The sequence below is a fragment of the Salvelinus fontinalis genome, chromosome 14, assembly GCF_029448725.1.
Source record: "Salvelinus fontinalis isolate EN_2023a chromosome 14, ASM2944872v1, whole genome shotgun sequence".
Lineage (NCBI taxonomy): Eukaryota > Metazoa > Chordata > Actinopteri > Salmoniformes > Salmonidae > Salvelinus > Salvelinus fontinalis.
Genome location: NC_074678.1, coordinates 21587631 through 21606091, shown reverse-complemented (window position 1 = coordinate 21606091; position 18461 = coordinate 21587631). Strand labels below are relative to the sequence as shown.

At 41.0% G+C, this 18461-nt stretch overlaps 1 protein-coding gene across 3 annotated transcripts in view; it reads right to left on the bottom strand.

Moving 5' to 3' along the window:
• LOC129869609 (discoidin domain-containing receptor 2-like) overlaps positions 1-18461 on the bottom strand; it is a 54203-nt gene that overhangs the window by 19513 nt on the left and 16229 nt on the right. For all 3 annotated transcript variants that reach the window (XM_055944159.1, XM_055944161.1, XM_055944160.1), the window contains exon 2: positions 10856-10983. In XM_055944159.1, the coding sequence (XP_055800134.1) occupies positions 10856-10937 (82 nt within the window). In that variant the 5' untranslated portion in view covers positions 10938-10983. The remainder of the gene's footprint in view (positions 1-10855; positions 10984-18461) is intronic.

The following is an 18461-nucleotide window of genomic DNA, read 5'->3' as shown; positions in this document are numbered from 1 at the left end:
AATCACAGAAGACATACCTACTACTTTCTTCTACAATAAAAAAAACTTTTATGTTTTGTCTTGCCCATTCACTGTCTGAATGGCACACATACACAGTATGTGTCTCAATTGTCTGAAGGTTTTATAATCATTTTTTAACCTGTCTCCTCCCCTTCATATACACTGATTGAAGTGGATTTAACAAGTGACATCAATAAGGGATCATAGCTTTCACCTGGTCAGTCTGTCATGAAAAGATCAGGTGTTCTTAATGTTTTGTATACTCAGTGTAGACGGTATCTATTCACTTTTACAAGCCTGAAATAGAATATCATTTACTTTTGTTGCTGTTTCTAAGAGTAAAAATAAAAGGTGATTTTCCATCAATATTATCCCAGCAGGGCTGGGTGTATATGGAATATTTATTGAGGTTTATGGTTTATAATCACTGCTTCAACTGTCTTCTCTACTCAGTAGAAAACGGATGTTAACAATTAACTTGAATACAACCCAACCAATGTCTTAGATGATTATGCAGAACATTTCATCAAACTGTATAGATGTCCTGTGTGAGTGTGTGGGTGTACAGTGTGTGTGTGTGGGTGTACAGTGAGTGTGCACAAGTTTGACTGGTCAGTAGGAGAGGCAGAGGAAATGCAAGGGGACACTTGGTGAGAGAGATAGAGAGAGTGTTTCTGCGTATACTGTAGTGTACAGTATGATGGATGGTCACAGGGAGTAGAGGAGGTGGTGCAGGCCAGGGGGACTCTCCCTTCAGCATGGCCCCTCAGCTCAGCTCTGTCTGAGACACAGGAAAGTCTTTGTGAAACTGCCAGAAACAGCACACAGAACACACAACGCTCAAAGCCCTTTCTGTCCTCCCTCGCTTTTTATCCTTCCTTTCTGTCCTCCCTCTCTCTTCCAAATATTTGTTTAAAAAGTCAAGATGGGGAAACATTGCAGAGTTCATCCTGGCAGTGACGGTGAGATTCAATTCAGAAAGAGATCAGTCCCAAAACAAACAATTATTTCTGATGTGAGACTGCCGTCTCCTCTGCAGATCCCCGATCTTCCCTTCCCCTTTCTTTATCTTCCCCTGACCTCCTCCATCCCTTCCCTCCCTCATGCCCCGACAGACGTAAGCCACAATCATCACACACTTCTCATATTTCCAGTCTATTAGTGGTCATCTTGGTAATATAATTGCAATCAAATGTGATAACATCTGCAACTCCTCCAATAATAATGTCCGTTTTGATTCATGTATTGTATTTGGAAACATTTAATTGGCTCTCCAGGCAGTTCAGATACTCGATCCTAGCCCCCCAGGTTTGGGAAACCCTTCCATAAGTGAGAAAAACATCCATAACAATTTTACTGCAGTTTACTCCCCTCTGGTAAAATAATAATGTTTCAAATGAAATCACGCTGCAGATTATAGTACATTTGATCATTTTTCACAGATCTGTGCTCTTTTGCGTGATGTAAATATTTCCCTAATGAGTGGTGGAGGTTGGGCTAGTTGACCATGGTATTTCACCACTGCTCTGATGAACGAAGAGAAACATGAGTCCATTCACATACAGGTGTCCACTGCAAACAGAGGCAGGGAGAAAGAGAACCAGAGAGAGAAAGAGAGAAATAGGAGAAGACGAGGCCTGAATTTGCATGCATTGATAGTTTATTGATTTCAGACTAGAGTAACTGAAAAATCACATTATTTATGTGTCGTATTACTTATTATTGTGTGAATGAAGCTCATGATGTTATTGTCACAGCAGGACACAAATACAACAGAATGAAACTCTGAACAACAACATTATCTGGGATTCACTTGGTGAAAATAAGCAAACTGATGCATAATAATGTAATGTTCCATCAACTACAGCCAGACAGATCCAATGGCTCAGCCCACAGACAATAGAGGAGAAGGCAGAGAAAGTGTTTGATATTTCCTGGGATGTAGTTGGTGAAAATAAGAGTCATTACCAGTGGCTAAATCAGACTCCATCCTAAACTAAAGCATGGAACAGAGGTGGAGGGGGAGAGCGAGAGAGAGAGAGAGAGCTAGACGAACCCTGTAACGTCACTATTGGCTAATACACTCTTACAGGTCACATGCACGCACACAGCATACACACACCGATCCAGCTCCAAGTGGCTTATTTCCCTCTCTCACCACTTATTTTTTTCTATGTGCCCTGGCCAGTGAAAGGCAGGCTAGTTTCATAGTGTTTGCTGTCTAACCACAGGATCCAAGCACACGCACGCACCCCCCCAGTCATCAATTCTGATATTATAGTCAATTTAGTTTGTGACCGTCTCGTGTAAACTCTCATAAGCTTTCTATTGTATTACTATGAGAGCAATATCGCAGAGGCTCAAGATAACCTAAAACAACTGGACGACCTGACCTTGGTGGGAGTTGATGACATATTGTGTGTGTGTGTGTGTGTGTGTGTGTGTGTGTGTGTGTGTGTGTGTGTGTGTGTGTGTGTGTGTGTGTGTGTGTGTGTGTGTGTGCATGCAGAGGATCCAGCTATCCCACTGGAGTCTGTGGTTAATGCATTCCAGACATTCTGACAGCGGGAATGTACATTGAAAGGGGCTTGCCATGTGTATTTGCTGGGATTGTTGTTGACCACTTACAAGTGGTGGAGTGCAGAGTACTAATGGATCGGAACATGGCCAAAGTTCATTTAAATTCTTTCAACAAAATGTTCTAAATCCAAAATATGCCCCATTGTGGGACAATCATTTTGAAGACAAGTGAGGGAGAAATCATCATTCTTTCCATATTTCAAATCCTCTAGACTAGACAAAGACTTTCTAAACGCAAGAATGGATGAGGGAATTGTGTGTCTGTCCAATAAGCTATATCTTTACGTCCTTTGTCATTCAACAGATTTGCTATGAGTCTTGTTGACTCCATCACAGGTCTTACTGTGTCTAACTACCATTCTGTTGCATGGATGAAGAAAAATAAATATCAGAATGCATGAAATTTGCATGGCTGCATTTAGTAGCACTGAGAGGCAAGGTGATGCCAACTTTCCCCTTTTTAAAATCCTTGAACAGTGCTGTTATACCATCTCTGTCTTTCCTATTTCCACTCTGAGTGGGCGACAAGCTTTTCGCTGTAGACTGGGAGCCATATAGAGACTCTGGAATAAGGCTTTAGTAGAGATAGATGGAGGAGAAATAGAGAGGGACTATAAGGCTGGAGTAGAGATGGAGCAAGAGAGAAAAACGGTATAACGCTGGACTATAAATCGAGTAATAGAGATAGGTGAAAGCTGGATACTGTCAAGATGATCCACTCTGCTGTATATCTGATTTACCAGATCAGAGACTTCTATCAACAGTCATAACGAGATGTAGAGGCCTGAAAACAACCACAGCACCCACCACTGCCCTGTCCCTTTGGAGAGAACACCCTCTTCTTAAAACCTACTCTCTCGCTCAGCCTGCCATTATAGCAACATGCTAGTCTTAAAGATCAGCCACATTGTAGGCTGTAAAATACACACACGAATGGAGAGAAGGGCGTGTCAAGTGTGTGTGTCACTCCACTGAAAGATATGTTAAAGTTGTTATGTATGATCATGAAAGTCCACGAAAACGAATTGTCATTTCTCTGCACCATGCTACAGATAAATACAAGTTTACAGCATATGAAACATAGCCTTTGTTTACTTTGAGGCGCCCCAGACGAGTTAGTGAAAAATGTTCTGGTGTGTTTGTAGTTTGCCTTGAGCAGGATGTAATTAAACAGCTATGTTAATGTGGAGGACTGACTGTCCACATATCTCCCTCAAAATATAGACTGCCACGCCACAGCTGTAAAAGACCTCAAAGCACACACGCACGTGCAGACGCGCAAGCGCTCATGCACACACACACACACACACACACACACACACACACACACACACACACACACACACACACACACACACACACACACACACACACACACACACACACACACTCCTAGGTCTATTGCTTGGCCCTGTGCCCTGCTCTTTTATACAATTCTAAACTTCTATTTAATGAAAGCAGCTCTATAATGTTGTGAAACATACTACAGTCCATAATGTTGTGACACATACTACAGTCCATAACGTTGTGACACATACTACAGTCCATAACGTTGTGACACATACTACAGTCCATAATGTTGTGACACATACTACAGTCCATAATGTTGTGACACATACTACAGTCCATAATGTTGTGACACATACTACAGTCCATAACGTTGTGACACATACTACAGTCCATAATGTTGTGACACATACTACAGTCCATAATGTTGTGACACATACTACAGTCCATAATGTTGTGAAACATACTACAGTCCAGAATGTTGTGAAACATACTACAGTCCATAACGTTGTGACACATACTACAGTCCATAATGTTGTGACACATACTACAGTCCATAATGTTGTGACACATACTACAGTCCATAATGTTGTGACACATACTACAGTCCATAACGTTGTGACACATACTACAGTCCATAATGTTGTGACACATACTACAGTCCATAATGTTGTGACACATACTACAGTCCAGAATGTTGTGACACATACTACAGTCCAGAATGTTGTGACACATACTACAGTCCATAATGTTGTGAAACATACTACAGTCCAGAATGTTGTGAAACATACTACAGTCCATAATGTTGTGACACATACTACAGTCCATAATGTTGTGACACATACTACAGTCCATAATGTTGTGACACATACTACAGTCCATAACGTTGTGACACATACTACAGTCCATAATGTTGTGAAACATACTACAGTCCATAATGTTGTGACACATACTACAGTCCATAATGTTGTGAAACATACTACAGTCCATACTGTTGTGAAACATACTACAGTCCATAATGTTGTGACACATACTACAGTCCATAATGTTGTGAAACATACTACAGTCCATAATGTTGTGACACATACTACAGTCCATAATGTTGTGAAACATACTACAGTCCAGAATGTTGTGAAACATACTACAGTCCAGAATGTTGTGACACATACTACAGTCCAGAATGTTGTGACACATACTACAGTCCATAACGTTGTGACACATACTACAGTCCATAATGTTGTGACACATACTACAGTCCATAATGTTGTGACACATACTACAGTCCATAATGTTGTGACACATACTACAGTCCATAATGTTGTGACACATACTACAGTCCATAATGTTGTGACACATACTACAGTCCATAATGTTGTGACACATACTACAGTCCATAATGTTGTGACACATACTACAGTCCATAACGTTGTGACACATACTACAGTCCATAATGTTGTGACACATACTACAGTCCATAATGTTGTGACACATACTACAGTCCATAACGTTGTGACACATACTACAGTCCATAATGTTGTGACACATACTACAGTCCAGAATGTTGTGACACATACTACAGTCCATAACGTTGTGACACATACTACAGTCCATAATGTTGTGACACATACTACAGTCCATAATGTTGTGAAACATACTACAGTCCATAATGTTGTGACACATACTACAGTCTATAATGTTGTGACACATACTACAGTCCATAACGTTGTGACACATACTACAGTCCATAACGTTGTGACACATACTACAGTCCAGAATGTTGTGACACATACTACAGTCTATAATGTTGTGACACATACTACAGTCCATAACGTTGTGACACATACTACAGTCCATAACGTTGTGACACATACTACAGTCCATAATGTTGTGACACATACTACAGTCCATAATGTTGTGACACATACTACAGTCCAGAATGTTGTGACACATACTACAGTCTATAATGTTGTGACACATACTACAGTCCAGAATGTTGTGACACATACTACAGTCTATAATGTTGTGACACATACTACAGTCCATAATGTTGTGACACATACTACAGTCCATAATGTTGTGACACATACTACAGTCCATAACGTTGTGACACATACTACAGTCCATAATGTTGTGACACATACTACAGTCCATAATGTTGTGAAACATACTACAGTCCATAATGTTGTGACACATACTACAGTCCATAACGTTGTGACACATACTACAGTCCATAACGTTGTGACACATACTACAGTCCATAATGTTGTGACACATACTACAGTCCATAATGTTGTGACACATACTACAGTCCATAATGTTGTGACACATACTACAGTCCATAACGTTGTGACACATACTACAGTCCATAATGTTGTGACACATACTACAGTCCATTATGTTGTGACACATACTACAGTCCAGAATGTTGTGACACATACTACAGTCCAGAATGTTGTGACACATACTACAGTCCATAATGTTGTGAAACATACTACAGTCCAGAATGTTGTGAAACATACTACAGTCCATAATGTTGTGACACATACTACAGTCCATAATGTTGTGACACATACTACAGTCCATAATGTTGTGACACATACTACAGTCCATAACGTTGTGACACATACTACAGTCCATAATGTTGTGAAACATACTACAGTCAATAATGTTGTGACACATACTACAGTCCATAATGTTGTGAAACATACTACAGTCCATAATGTTGTGAAACATACTACAGTCCATAATGTTGTGACACATACTACAGTCCATAATGTTGTGAAACATACTACAGTCCATAATGTTGTGACACATACTACAGTCCATAATGTTGTGAAACATACTACAGTCCATAATGTTGTGACACATACTACAGTCCAGAATGTTGTGAAACATACTACAGTCCAGAATGTTGTGACACATACTACAGTCCAGAATGTTGTGACACATACTACAGTCCATAACGTTGTGACACATACTACAGTCCATAATGTTGTGACACATACTACAGTCCATAATGTTGTGACACATACTACAGTCCATAATGTTGTGACACATACTACAGTCCATAATGTTGTGACACATACTACAGTCCATAATGTTGTGACACATACTACAGTCCATAATGTTGTGACACATACTACAGTCCATAATGTTGTGACACATACTACAGTCCATAACGTTGTGACACATACTACAGTCCATAATGTTGTGACACATACTACAGTCCATAATGTTGTGACACATACTACAGTCCATAACGTTGTGACACATACTACAGTCCATAATGTTGTGACACATACTACAGTCCAGAATGTTGTGACACATACTACAGTCCATAACGTTGTGACACATACTACAGTCCATAATGTTGTGACACATACTACAGTCCATAATGTTGTGAAACATACTACAGTCCATAATGTTGTGACACATACTACAGTCTATAATGTTGTGACACATACTACAGTCCATAACGTTGTGACACATACTACAGTCCATAACGTTGTGACACATACTACAGTCCAGAATGTTGTGACACATACTACAGTCTATAATGTTGTGACACATACTACAGTCCATAACGTTGTGACACATACTACAGTCCATAACGTTGTGACACATACTACAGTCCAGAATGTTGTGACACATACTACAGTCTATAATGTTGTGACACATACTACAGTCCATAATGTTGTGACACATACTACAGTCCATAATGTTGTGACACATACTACAGTCCATAACGTTGTGACACATACTACAGTCCATAATGTTGTGACACATACTACAGTCCATAATGTTGTGAAACATACTACAGTCCATAATGTTGTGAAACATACTACAGTCCAGAATGTTGTGAAACATACTACAGTCCATAATGTTGTGAAACATACTACAGTCTATAATGTTGTGACACATACTACAGTCCATAACGTTGTGAAACATACTACAGTCCAGAATGTTGTGAAACATACTACAGTCCATAATGTTGTGAAACATACTACAGTCCAGAATGTTGTGAAACATACTACAGTCCATAACGTTGTGACACATACTACAGTCTATAATGTTGTGACACATACTACAGTCCATAATGTTGTGACACATACTACAGTCCATAATGTTGTGACACATACTACAGTCCATAATGTTGTGACACATACTACAGTCCATAATGTTGTGAAACATACTACAGTCCATAACGTTGTGACACATACTACAGTCTATAATGTTGTGAAACATACTACAGTCCATAATGTTGTGAAACATACTACAGTCCATAATGTTGTGAAACATACTACAGTCTATAATGTTGTGACACATACTACAGTCCATAATGTTGTGAAACATACTACAGTCTATAATGTTGTGACACATACTACAGTCCATAATGTTGTGAAACATACTACAGTCCATAATGTTGTGAAACATACTACAGTCCAGAATGTTGTGAAACATACTACAGTCCAGAATGTTGTGAAACATACTACAGTCTATAATGTTGTGACACATACTACAGTCCATAACGTTGTGAAACATACTACAGTCCAGAATGTTGTGAAACATACTACAGTCCATAATGTTGTGAAACATACTACAGTCCAGAATGTTGTGAAACATACTACAGTCCATAATGTTGTGAAACATACTACAGTCCAGAATGTTGTGAAACATACTACAGTCCATAACGTTGTGACACATACTACAGTCCATAATGTTGTGACACATACTACAGTCCATAATGTTGTGACACATACTACAGTCCATAATGTTGTGACACATACTACAGTCCATAATGTTGTGAAACATACTACAGTCCATAACGTTGTGACACATACTACAGTCTATAATGTTGTGAAACATACTACAGTCCATAATGTTGTGAAACATACTACAGTCTATAATGTTGTGACACATACTACAGTCCATAATGTTGTGACACATACTACAGTCTATAATGTTGTGACACATACTACAGTCCATAACGTTGTGACACATACTACAGTCCATAATGTTGTGACACATACTACAGTCCATAATGTTGTGAAACATACTACAGTCCAGAATGTTGTGAAACATACTACAGTCCATAATGTTGTGACACATACTACAGTCCATAACGTTGTGACACATACTACAGTCCAGAATGTTGTGACACATACTACAGTCTATAATGTTGTGACACATACTACAGTCCATAATGTTGTGACACATACTACAGTCCATAATGTTGTGACACATACTACAGTCCATAACGTTGTGACACATACTACAGTCCATAATGTTGTGACACATACTACAGTCCAGAATGTTGTGACACATACTACAGTCCATAATGTTGTGAAACATACTACAGTCCAGAATGTTGTGACACATACTACAGTCCATAATGTTGTGACACATACTACAGTCCATAATGTTGTGACACATACTACAGTCCATAATGTTGTGACACATACTACAGTCCATAATGTTGTGACACATACTACAGTCCAAGGTCGTTGCATTTCTCAAGACTTGACTGATTTGCTTGCTGTTGCCATGGTGTTAGGGCTCCATCTCTGCACACCAAATTTGGCACTGGGTTTCCTTGTAAAATATAATTGGTCGTCTCATTGACATCACACTTTCCCTCAGTGAACCACCCCTAGAGTGGAAACAGAACAGTGGAGAGACCCATGGACAACAGAACAGTGGAGACCCATGGACAACAGAACAGTGGAGACCCATGGACAACAGAACAGTGGAGAGACCCATGGACAACAGAACAGTGGAGAGACCCATGGACAACAGAACAGTGGAGACCCATGGACAACAGAACAGTGGAGACCCATGGACAACAGAACAGTGGAGAGACCCATGGACAACAGAACAGTGGAGACCCATGGACAACAGAACAGTGAAGAGACCCATGGACAACAGAACAGTGGAGAGACCCATGGACAACAGAACAGTGGAGAGAACCATGGACAACAGAACAGTGGAGAGAACCATGGACAACAGAACAGTGGAGAGACCCATGGAAAACAGAACAGTGGAGAGAACCATGGACAACAGAACAGTGGAGAGACCCATGGACAACAGAACAGTGGAGAGACCCATGGACAACAGAACAGTGGAGACCCATGGACAACAGAACAGTGGAGACCCATGGACAACAGAACAGTGGAGACCCATGGACAACAGAACAGTGGAGACCCATGGACAACAGAACAGTGGAGACCCATGGACAACAGAACAGTGGAGACCCATGGACAACAGAACAGTGGAGAGACCCATGGACAACAGAACAGTGGAGACCCATGGACAACAGAACAGTGAAGAGACCCATGGACAACAGAACAGTGGAGACCCATGGACAACAGAACAGTGGAGAGACCCATGGACAACAGAACAGTGGAGAGACCCATGGACAACAGAACAGTGGAGAGACCCATGGACAACAGAACAGTGGAGAGACCCATGGACAACAGAACAGTGGAGAGACCCATGGACAACAGAACAGTGGAGACCCATGGACAACAGAACAGTGGAGACCCATGGACAACAGAACAGTGGAGACCCATGGACAACAGAACAGTGGAGAGACCCATGGACAACAGAACAGTGGAGACCCATGGACAACAGAACAGTGAAGAGACCCATGGACAACAGAACAGTGGAGACCCATGGACAACAGAACAGTGGAGAGACCCATGGACAACAGAACAGTGGAGAGACCCATGGACAACAGAACAGTGGAGACCCATGGACAACAGAACAGTGGAGAGACCCATGGACAACAGAACAGTGGAGAGACCCATGGACAACAGAACAGTGGAGACCCATGGACAACAGAACAGTGGAGAGACCCATGGACAACAGAACAGTCCCACTCACATCAAAGAGACAGCAGTAGCAGTTAAGGCCACCAAATGGAAACGTACACACACATGCTCACACACACACACAATGTTCCCCATACCGTTCCCATGCCAACACTCACCTGGGTTAACCTGCGAGGTGACGTCTCCTAACAAGAAGAGCAGGATGATCAGCGGAAAGTGTCCCCACCACAGGCACTTCATCCCAAACACACACACACAAACTTTCACACACAGAGGGTCTTCAAACCTGAAATCAATGAGAAAACAACAGTCAGAATATGTCATACAAGTTGAAGTATTTGGACTGTGGTGAAATGAAACAGAAGTTTTAGGGTCTGTATTCGGATCCATGTGGTATATTCAGGCAGATGGTGCAGTTTCATGTCTTTCCTCCAGGGAACCAGATCATCTGAGAGGTTCAAGGGAAAGCTGCAGCTTTTACTGGAGGAATGGTTTTCATTTGCTCAATAAAAACAATAATTGCTGTCTGAAAGTGGAATTTCCATTCATTCATTATCTTACCACGAGTGAAGAGTGAAAGCATATTAAAATGGCGGGGATAATTCAACATTACAGTAGCCAGCGCTGAGTAATAAAACTGTACATAAAACTATATCCATACATCTAAATGTAAATACTTTAACATTCCTTAGTAGTTCCCCATCCCCTGGCTGTGTGTGTGTAACGGATGTGAAATGGCTAGCTAGTTAGCGGGTACGCGCTACTAGTGTTTCAATCAGTTATGTCACTTGCTCTGAAACCTAGAAGTAGTGTTGCACCTTGCTCTGCAGGGGCCGTGGCTTTTGTGGAGCGATGGGTAACGACGCTTCGTGGGTGTCAGTTGTTGATGTGTGCAGAGGGTCCCTGGTTCGCGCCCGAGGTCGGGGCGAGGGGACGGTCTAAAGTTATACTGTTACGTGTGTGTGTGTGTGTGTGTGTGTGTGTGTGTGTGTGTGTGTGTAACATTATTCAGTAGTTCTCCATCCCCTGTCTGTGTTTGTGTGTGTGTGTGTGTGTGTTAGAGAGGACTTCAGACAGGAGGCAGGAATAAATTAAGGCAGCATTTCAGAGAGGGAGACAGAGAAAGACAGATAGAGGAACAGAGACAGACAGAGACAGCGAGAGAGAGAGAGCGAGAGACAGAGGCAGAAAGAAAGAGAGACAGATCGAGGGACAGAGAGAGAGAGAGAGAGAGAGAGGTCCAGCACTCCTCCTCTCTTCAACAGCCCCAAACAGCCAATGGTCTAATCTCCTCTTACCTTAGAGGAAATGTCGATGTCCACTCAGTGATTTACTCTAGTCTCATGTGGTTGTCTGACCTACCACTAATAATGATCCAGTAAAAGGTGTGGGGGGAGAGAGTCAGGGTTGCACATGTAAATGCTTTACTGTCATTCTAACTGATTGTTACATAATTACATACAGTGTAAGGATGTGGCGATCTCACTGTGTTAATAGCTTCTTATGTAACAAACACCATTTAAAGAAGGAGAACGACTGCAGCAGAATCATTAGTGGTTGTTCTATCTCTGTTTATATAAAAGTGAACATTTCTCTAGCAAGATTGTAATCTTTGGACAGCAACAGTTGGAAGTACCATGTAACAATGTGGAAATGCAATGTCAATACACTGCACCTATGCAACTACCATGTAAATTCATAGAGTTTCGGATCCTTAGGTAAAGTGGCAGTGTTGTTTCGAAGAGAAAGGCAGAGGGGTGAAGAGTGTACTATGGACTAGAGGTCGACCGATTAATCGGGGCCGATTTCAAGTTTTCATAACAATCGGAAATCGGTATTTTTGGGTGCCGTTTTTTTTTACATTTTTTTTTTTACACCTTTATTTAACTAGGCAAGTCAGTTAAGAACACATTCTTATTTTCAATGAAACGAGGCAGAACGACAGATTTTTAACCTTGTCAGCTCGGGGGATCCAATCTTGCATTGATTACATTGCACTCCACGAGGAGCCTGTCTGTTAGCGAATGCAGTAAGCTAAGGTAAGTTGCTAGCTAGCATTAAACTTATCTTATAAAAAACAATCAATCAATGACTGTCATTGCTCCAATGTGTACTTAACCATAAACATCAATGCCTTTCTTAAAATCAATGCACAAGTATATATTTTTAAACCTGCATATTTAGCTAAAAGAAATCCAGGTTAGCAGGCAATATTAACCAGGTGAAATTGTGTCATTTCTCTTGCGTTCATTGCACGCAGAGTCAGGGTATATGCAACAGTTTGGGCTGCCTGGCTCTTTGCGAACTAATTTGCCAGAACTTTACGTAATTATGACAACATTGAAGGTTGTGCAATGTAACAGGAATATTTAGACTCATGGATGCCACCCGTTAGATAAAATACGGACGGAATAAACGTTTTGTTTTCGAGGTGATAGTTTCCGGATTAGTCAAAGGTATATGGTTTAGAGAGAAATAGTCGACGCGTTATAATTCCTGTAATAACTTGCGGCTGAATTTGAAAGGGGTTCCTTCGTTATTTTACCGTTCATGTCTTCCATAGAGAATGTCTTGATCTACTTCAAATAAGGTCTGTGTTTCGTGCAGGCTTAAACCGCCTTGACGCTTTGACACCCGTGTAAATCTCACTAGGATAAGGTAACGTTTGTCAACATATTTTCATAAATCCACTCTACAATTATTTTTTTTATCTTCGCTTATATTTAGCCAATATTGATCAGAGTTACCTTGTCCTATGGATATCTATACAGTTATAAAATTGGCACGGTGATGTAAGCCTACACGAAACACAGACCTTATTTTAAGTGAATCTAAATATATCCTATGGAATAAATGAAGGAACCGCTTTTCAGATTTTGCTAGGTGTCATGGGAATTATGACTCGCACTTTGGTTGTCAATTCTTACCATGGCCATTATTAAAATAGGATTTCCTGCATATAGAAATTAAAGTTTTTGTTTTCAACATTCATCACAGGTAACTTAAACTCTATTTTTATTCAAACAGTTGAGAGTATTTGTCTCCTAAGCAGACTCTTCAGTATCATTGTCACTTCAGAGCTGTGTGCGTGTGTGTAATTATGTATTATATTAAGTTAAAATAAAAGTGTTCATTGTTCATTCAGTATTGTTGCAATTGTCATTATTGCAAAAATGTGTGTGTGTGTATGATATATATATATATATTAAAATAATAATAATAATTTAAATAAATCGTCCGATTAATCGGTATCGGCTTTTTTGTCCTCCAATAATCGGTATCGGCATTGAAAAATCATAATCGGTCGACCTCTACTATGGACTGTATAGAGTTAAGCTGGAGAGATCAGAAAGCCAAAGAGGAGGTTCCCTGGTCTTCATGATAGGCCAAAGGGGCACGTGTGTAGGACATTTCCGGCTGTTCATCCCTGGCCAAACAACTTTCTCTTGGCGGTGCGAGGCTGCGTAGGAGTGGCTGATAGATCAACATGTCAGGGTCAAGCAGCACAGTACTCCTCACAACCACACACACGCACGCACGCAGGCCCACACACCCACACACAGACAGTCTTGTATAATTCACCTTGTGGGGACACTCAATTCAGTCCCATTCAAAATCCTATTTTTCCTACATCCCTTACTCCAAACCTTACCCTAAACGTAACCCAGGCTCCTACCGCTAACACTAATTCTAACCTTAACCCTAAACCCCCTAGAAATAGCATTTTAACTTGTGGGGACTAACAAAATGTCCCCAGTTTGACATTTTTTGTTTGTTTACTATACTTGTTGGGACTTCTGGTCTCCACAAGTATAGTTAAACATGACCATACACACACACACACACACACACACACACTAAACTTCTCTGTGCCCTCTGCAGTAAACATTTACACACATTCACCATCCTCCACACACACTCACCCCTCCACTAAACCTCTAAGTGCCCTCTGCAGTAAACATTTACACATACTCACCATCCTCCACCATCCTCCACACACTCACATACCTCTACACCCAGAGACCACACTTACACCACCTCACAATAACCAGGCCACTGACAGATATCAGTGTTAAAACCTGGAGTTTCATACAATATAACAGAGTTGTATTCTGGCTGTGGGATACATATTCAGATCTGCTGCCCAATACCACTGCCAAGATGGAACTCTGATGACACCCGACATTACAGAATGACTTCTTCATTTCTATACAGTTCCTAGAAACCAATAGACATTCACGACATCTTAAATTCCAGAATATAAGGAATCCTGCTTTCATGCAAGTCGTCAGACATTCGGTATACGATTTCTAAACCATCCTTCCTTTCACAAATACACACATCACTGTAATCATTTTATTGTCATCAGCTAATCAGAGAACCAAACAGCTGTAAAACTGTACAAACTCTCTCAACAGCTCCCCTTCACCAAAACCCATTGACCTCTAAATGGCCTCATTGTGCATTCACCATCAACAAACATCATCGAGTTAGTTTCTCCTTCAGAAGTGCTTCATTTCCTGTTGTATTAGATTACAGCCATATCACACTAAGACACTGGCCTCCTTATAAGGGTAAATATATAGGTGCTAATGCTGGGCTTAAATAGTTAATGAAACACAAACAGCTGGTGGCTTGTGTCATGTGTTGGGGAGGGAGAGTCAGAGAGGTATTTACCATGTGGCCAGAGAGAACAGCTCTCATGTAAAAGTGGACATAGAGTTAGCATGAAAAAAAACACATTTTCCATTTACCAAGGCCCTGTTCTGTTGAAATACTCTTAAAATCTGTCCTATCTTCCCTTCCTTGAGGTTAACACTGATCTGCATGTGATTGTGTAACAGAGCTTTAACATGCGCGCACACACACACAAACCTTTCTACAACTTTCCAGTGGTGGTAAAAGTGACCTTCAACATGGCACTGTCATAGGATCCCACCTGCCCTGCTCGAGCTGCCCCGGTCAACCATAAGTGCTGTTATTGTGAAGTGGAAACATCTAGGAGCAATAACGGCTTGGCCGCAAAGTGGTAGGCCACACAAGCTCACTGAACGAGACCGACAAGTGCTGAAGCGCGTAAAAATGGTCTGTCATCGGTTGTAACACTCACTACTGAGTTCCAAACTGCCTCTGGGAGCAACGTCAGCACAAGAACTGTTCGTCAGGAGTTTCATGAAATGGGGTTCCATGGCCGAGCAGCCGTACATAAGTCTAGGATAAAAATGCGCAATGCCAAGCGTCGGCTGGTGTGGTGTAAAGCTCACCACCATTGGACTCTGGAGCAGTGGAAACGCGTTCTCTGGAGTGATGAATCACGCTTCACCATCTGGCAGTCCGACGGACAAATCTGGGTTTGGCGGATGCCAGGAGAACGCTACCTGCCCGAATGCATAGTGCCAACTGTAAAGTTTGGTAGAGGGGGAATAATGGTCTGAGGCTGTCTTTCATGGTTCGGGCTAGGCCTCTTAGTTCCATAAATCTTAACGCTACAGCATACAATGACATTCTAGACGATTCTGTGCTTCCAACTTTGTGGCAACAGTTTGGGGAAAGCCCTTTCCTGTTTCAGCATGACAATGCCCCCGTACACAAAGTGAGGTCCATACAGAAATGGATGGTCGAGACCAGTATGGAAGAACTTGACTGGCCTGCACAGAGGTTTAGAACACCTACTCATTCAAAGGTTTTTCTTTATTTTTACTATTTTCTACATTGTAGAATAATAGTGAAGACATCAAAACTATGAAATAACACATATGGAATCATGTAGTAACAAGAAGTGTTAAACAAATCAAAATATATTTTATATTTGAGATTCTTCAAAGTAGCCACCCTTTGCCTTGATGACAGCTTTCCCCCCTTTCCATTCTCTCAACCAGCTTCACCTGGAATGCTTTTCCAACAGTCTTGAAGGAGTTCCCACATATGCTGAGCACTTGTTGGCTGCTTTTCCTTCACTCTGCTGTCCAACTCATCACAAACCATCTCAATTTGGTTGAGGTCAGGGGATTGTGGAGGCCAGGTTATCTGATGCAGCACTCCATCACTTTCTTTCTTGGTAAAATAGCCCTTACACAGCCTGGAGGTGTGTTGGGCCATTGTCCTGTTGAAAAACAAATTATAGTCCCACTAAGCGCAAACCAGATGGGATGGCGTATCGCTGCAGAATGCTGTGGTAGCCATACTGGTTAAGTGTGCCTTGAATTCTAAATAAATCACTGACAGTGTCACCAGCAAAGCACCCCCACACCATAACACCTCCTCTTCCATGCTTTACAGTGGGAAATACACATTCAGAGATCATCCGTTCACCAACACTGTGTCTCACAAAGACACAGCGGTTGGTACCAAAGGACACATCTTCACCGGTCTAATGTCCATTGCTCGAGTTTCTTGGCACAAGCAAGTCTCTTCTTATTATTGGTGCCCTTTAGTAGTGATTTCTTTTCAGCATTTAGACCATGAAGGCCTGATTCACGCAGTCTCCCCTGAACAGTTTATGTTGAGATGTGTCTGTTTCTTGAACTCTGTGAAGCATTTATTTGGGCTGCAATTTCTGAGGCAGCTAACTCGAATAAACGTATCCTCTGCAGCAGAGGTAACTCTGGGTCTTCCATTCCTGTTGCAGTTCTCATGAGAGCCAGTTTCATCATAGCGCTTGATGGTTTTTGTGATTGCGCAAGAAGAAACGTTCGAAGTTCTTGAAATTTTCCGTAATGACTGACCCTTCATGTCTCAAAGTAATGATGGACTGTCGTTTCTCTTTGCTTATTTGAGCTGTTCTTGCCATAATATAGACTTGGTCTTTTACCAAATAGAGCTATCTTCTTTATACCACCCCTACCTTGCAACAACACAACTGATTGGCTCAAACTAATTAAGAATGAAAGAAATTTCACGAATTAACTTTTAAGAAGGCACACCTGTTAATTGAAATGCATTCCAGGTGACTCCCCCCACTCACAAAGCTGGTTGAGAGAATGCCAAGATTGTCCAAAGCTGTCATCAAGACAAAGGGTGGCTACTTTGAAGAATCTCAAATATAAAATATATTTACATTTGTTTAACGCTTTTTGTTACTACATGATTCCATATGTGTTATTTCATAGTTTTGATGTCTTCACTATTATTCTACAAGGTAGAAAATAGTAAAAATAAAAACCCTTGAATGAGTAGGTGTTCTAAAACTTTTGACCGGTAGTGTAAGTACAGTGGTGGAAAAAGTACTCAACTGTCATACTTCAAATTCCTTAAATAAAGCCAACCAGATGGCACGATTTAATTGTTTTTTTAATTTACCGACTGCCAAGGGCACACCAACACTCAGACATAATTTACAGACACATTATTTGTGTGTAGTAAGTCCGTCAGTTCAGAGGCAGTGGTAATGACAACACATTATATTGATGTGTGTGTGAATTTGACCATATTGCTGTTCTGCTTGAGCATTCCAAATTTAACAAGTACTTTTGGGTATCAGGGAAAATGGATGCGAGTAAAAAGTACATACTTTCTTTAGGAATGTAGTAGAGTAAAAGTTGTCAAAATACAAATAGTAAAGTACAGATACGCAAAAAAACTAATTAAGTAGTACTTCAAAGTCCTTTTACTTAGTTACTTTACACCACTGCCCCTTTCTCTCTCTCTCTCTCTTAGTAAGAGCTGTATTCTCCATCCAGGTAGGTATCTGCAAGGAGCGTAGGGCTGTTGTCTCATAACAAGGCTTTGCTATGGTAACATCAGAGCAGGCTCTGACACACAGGA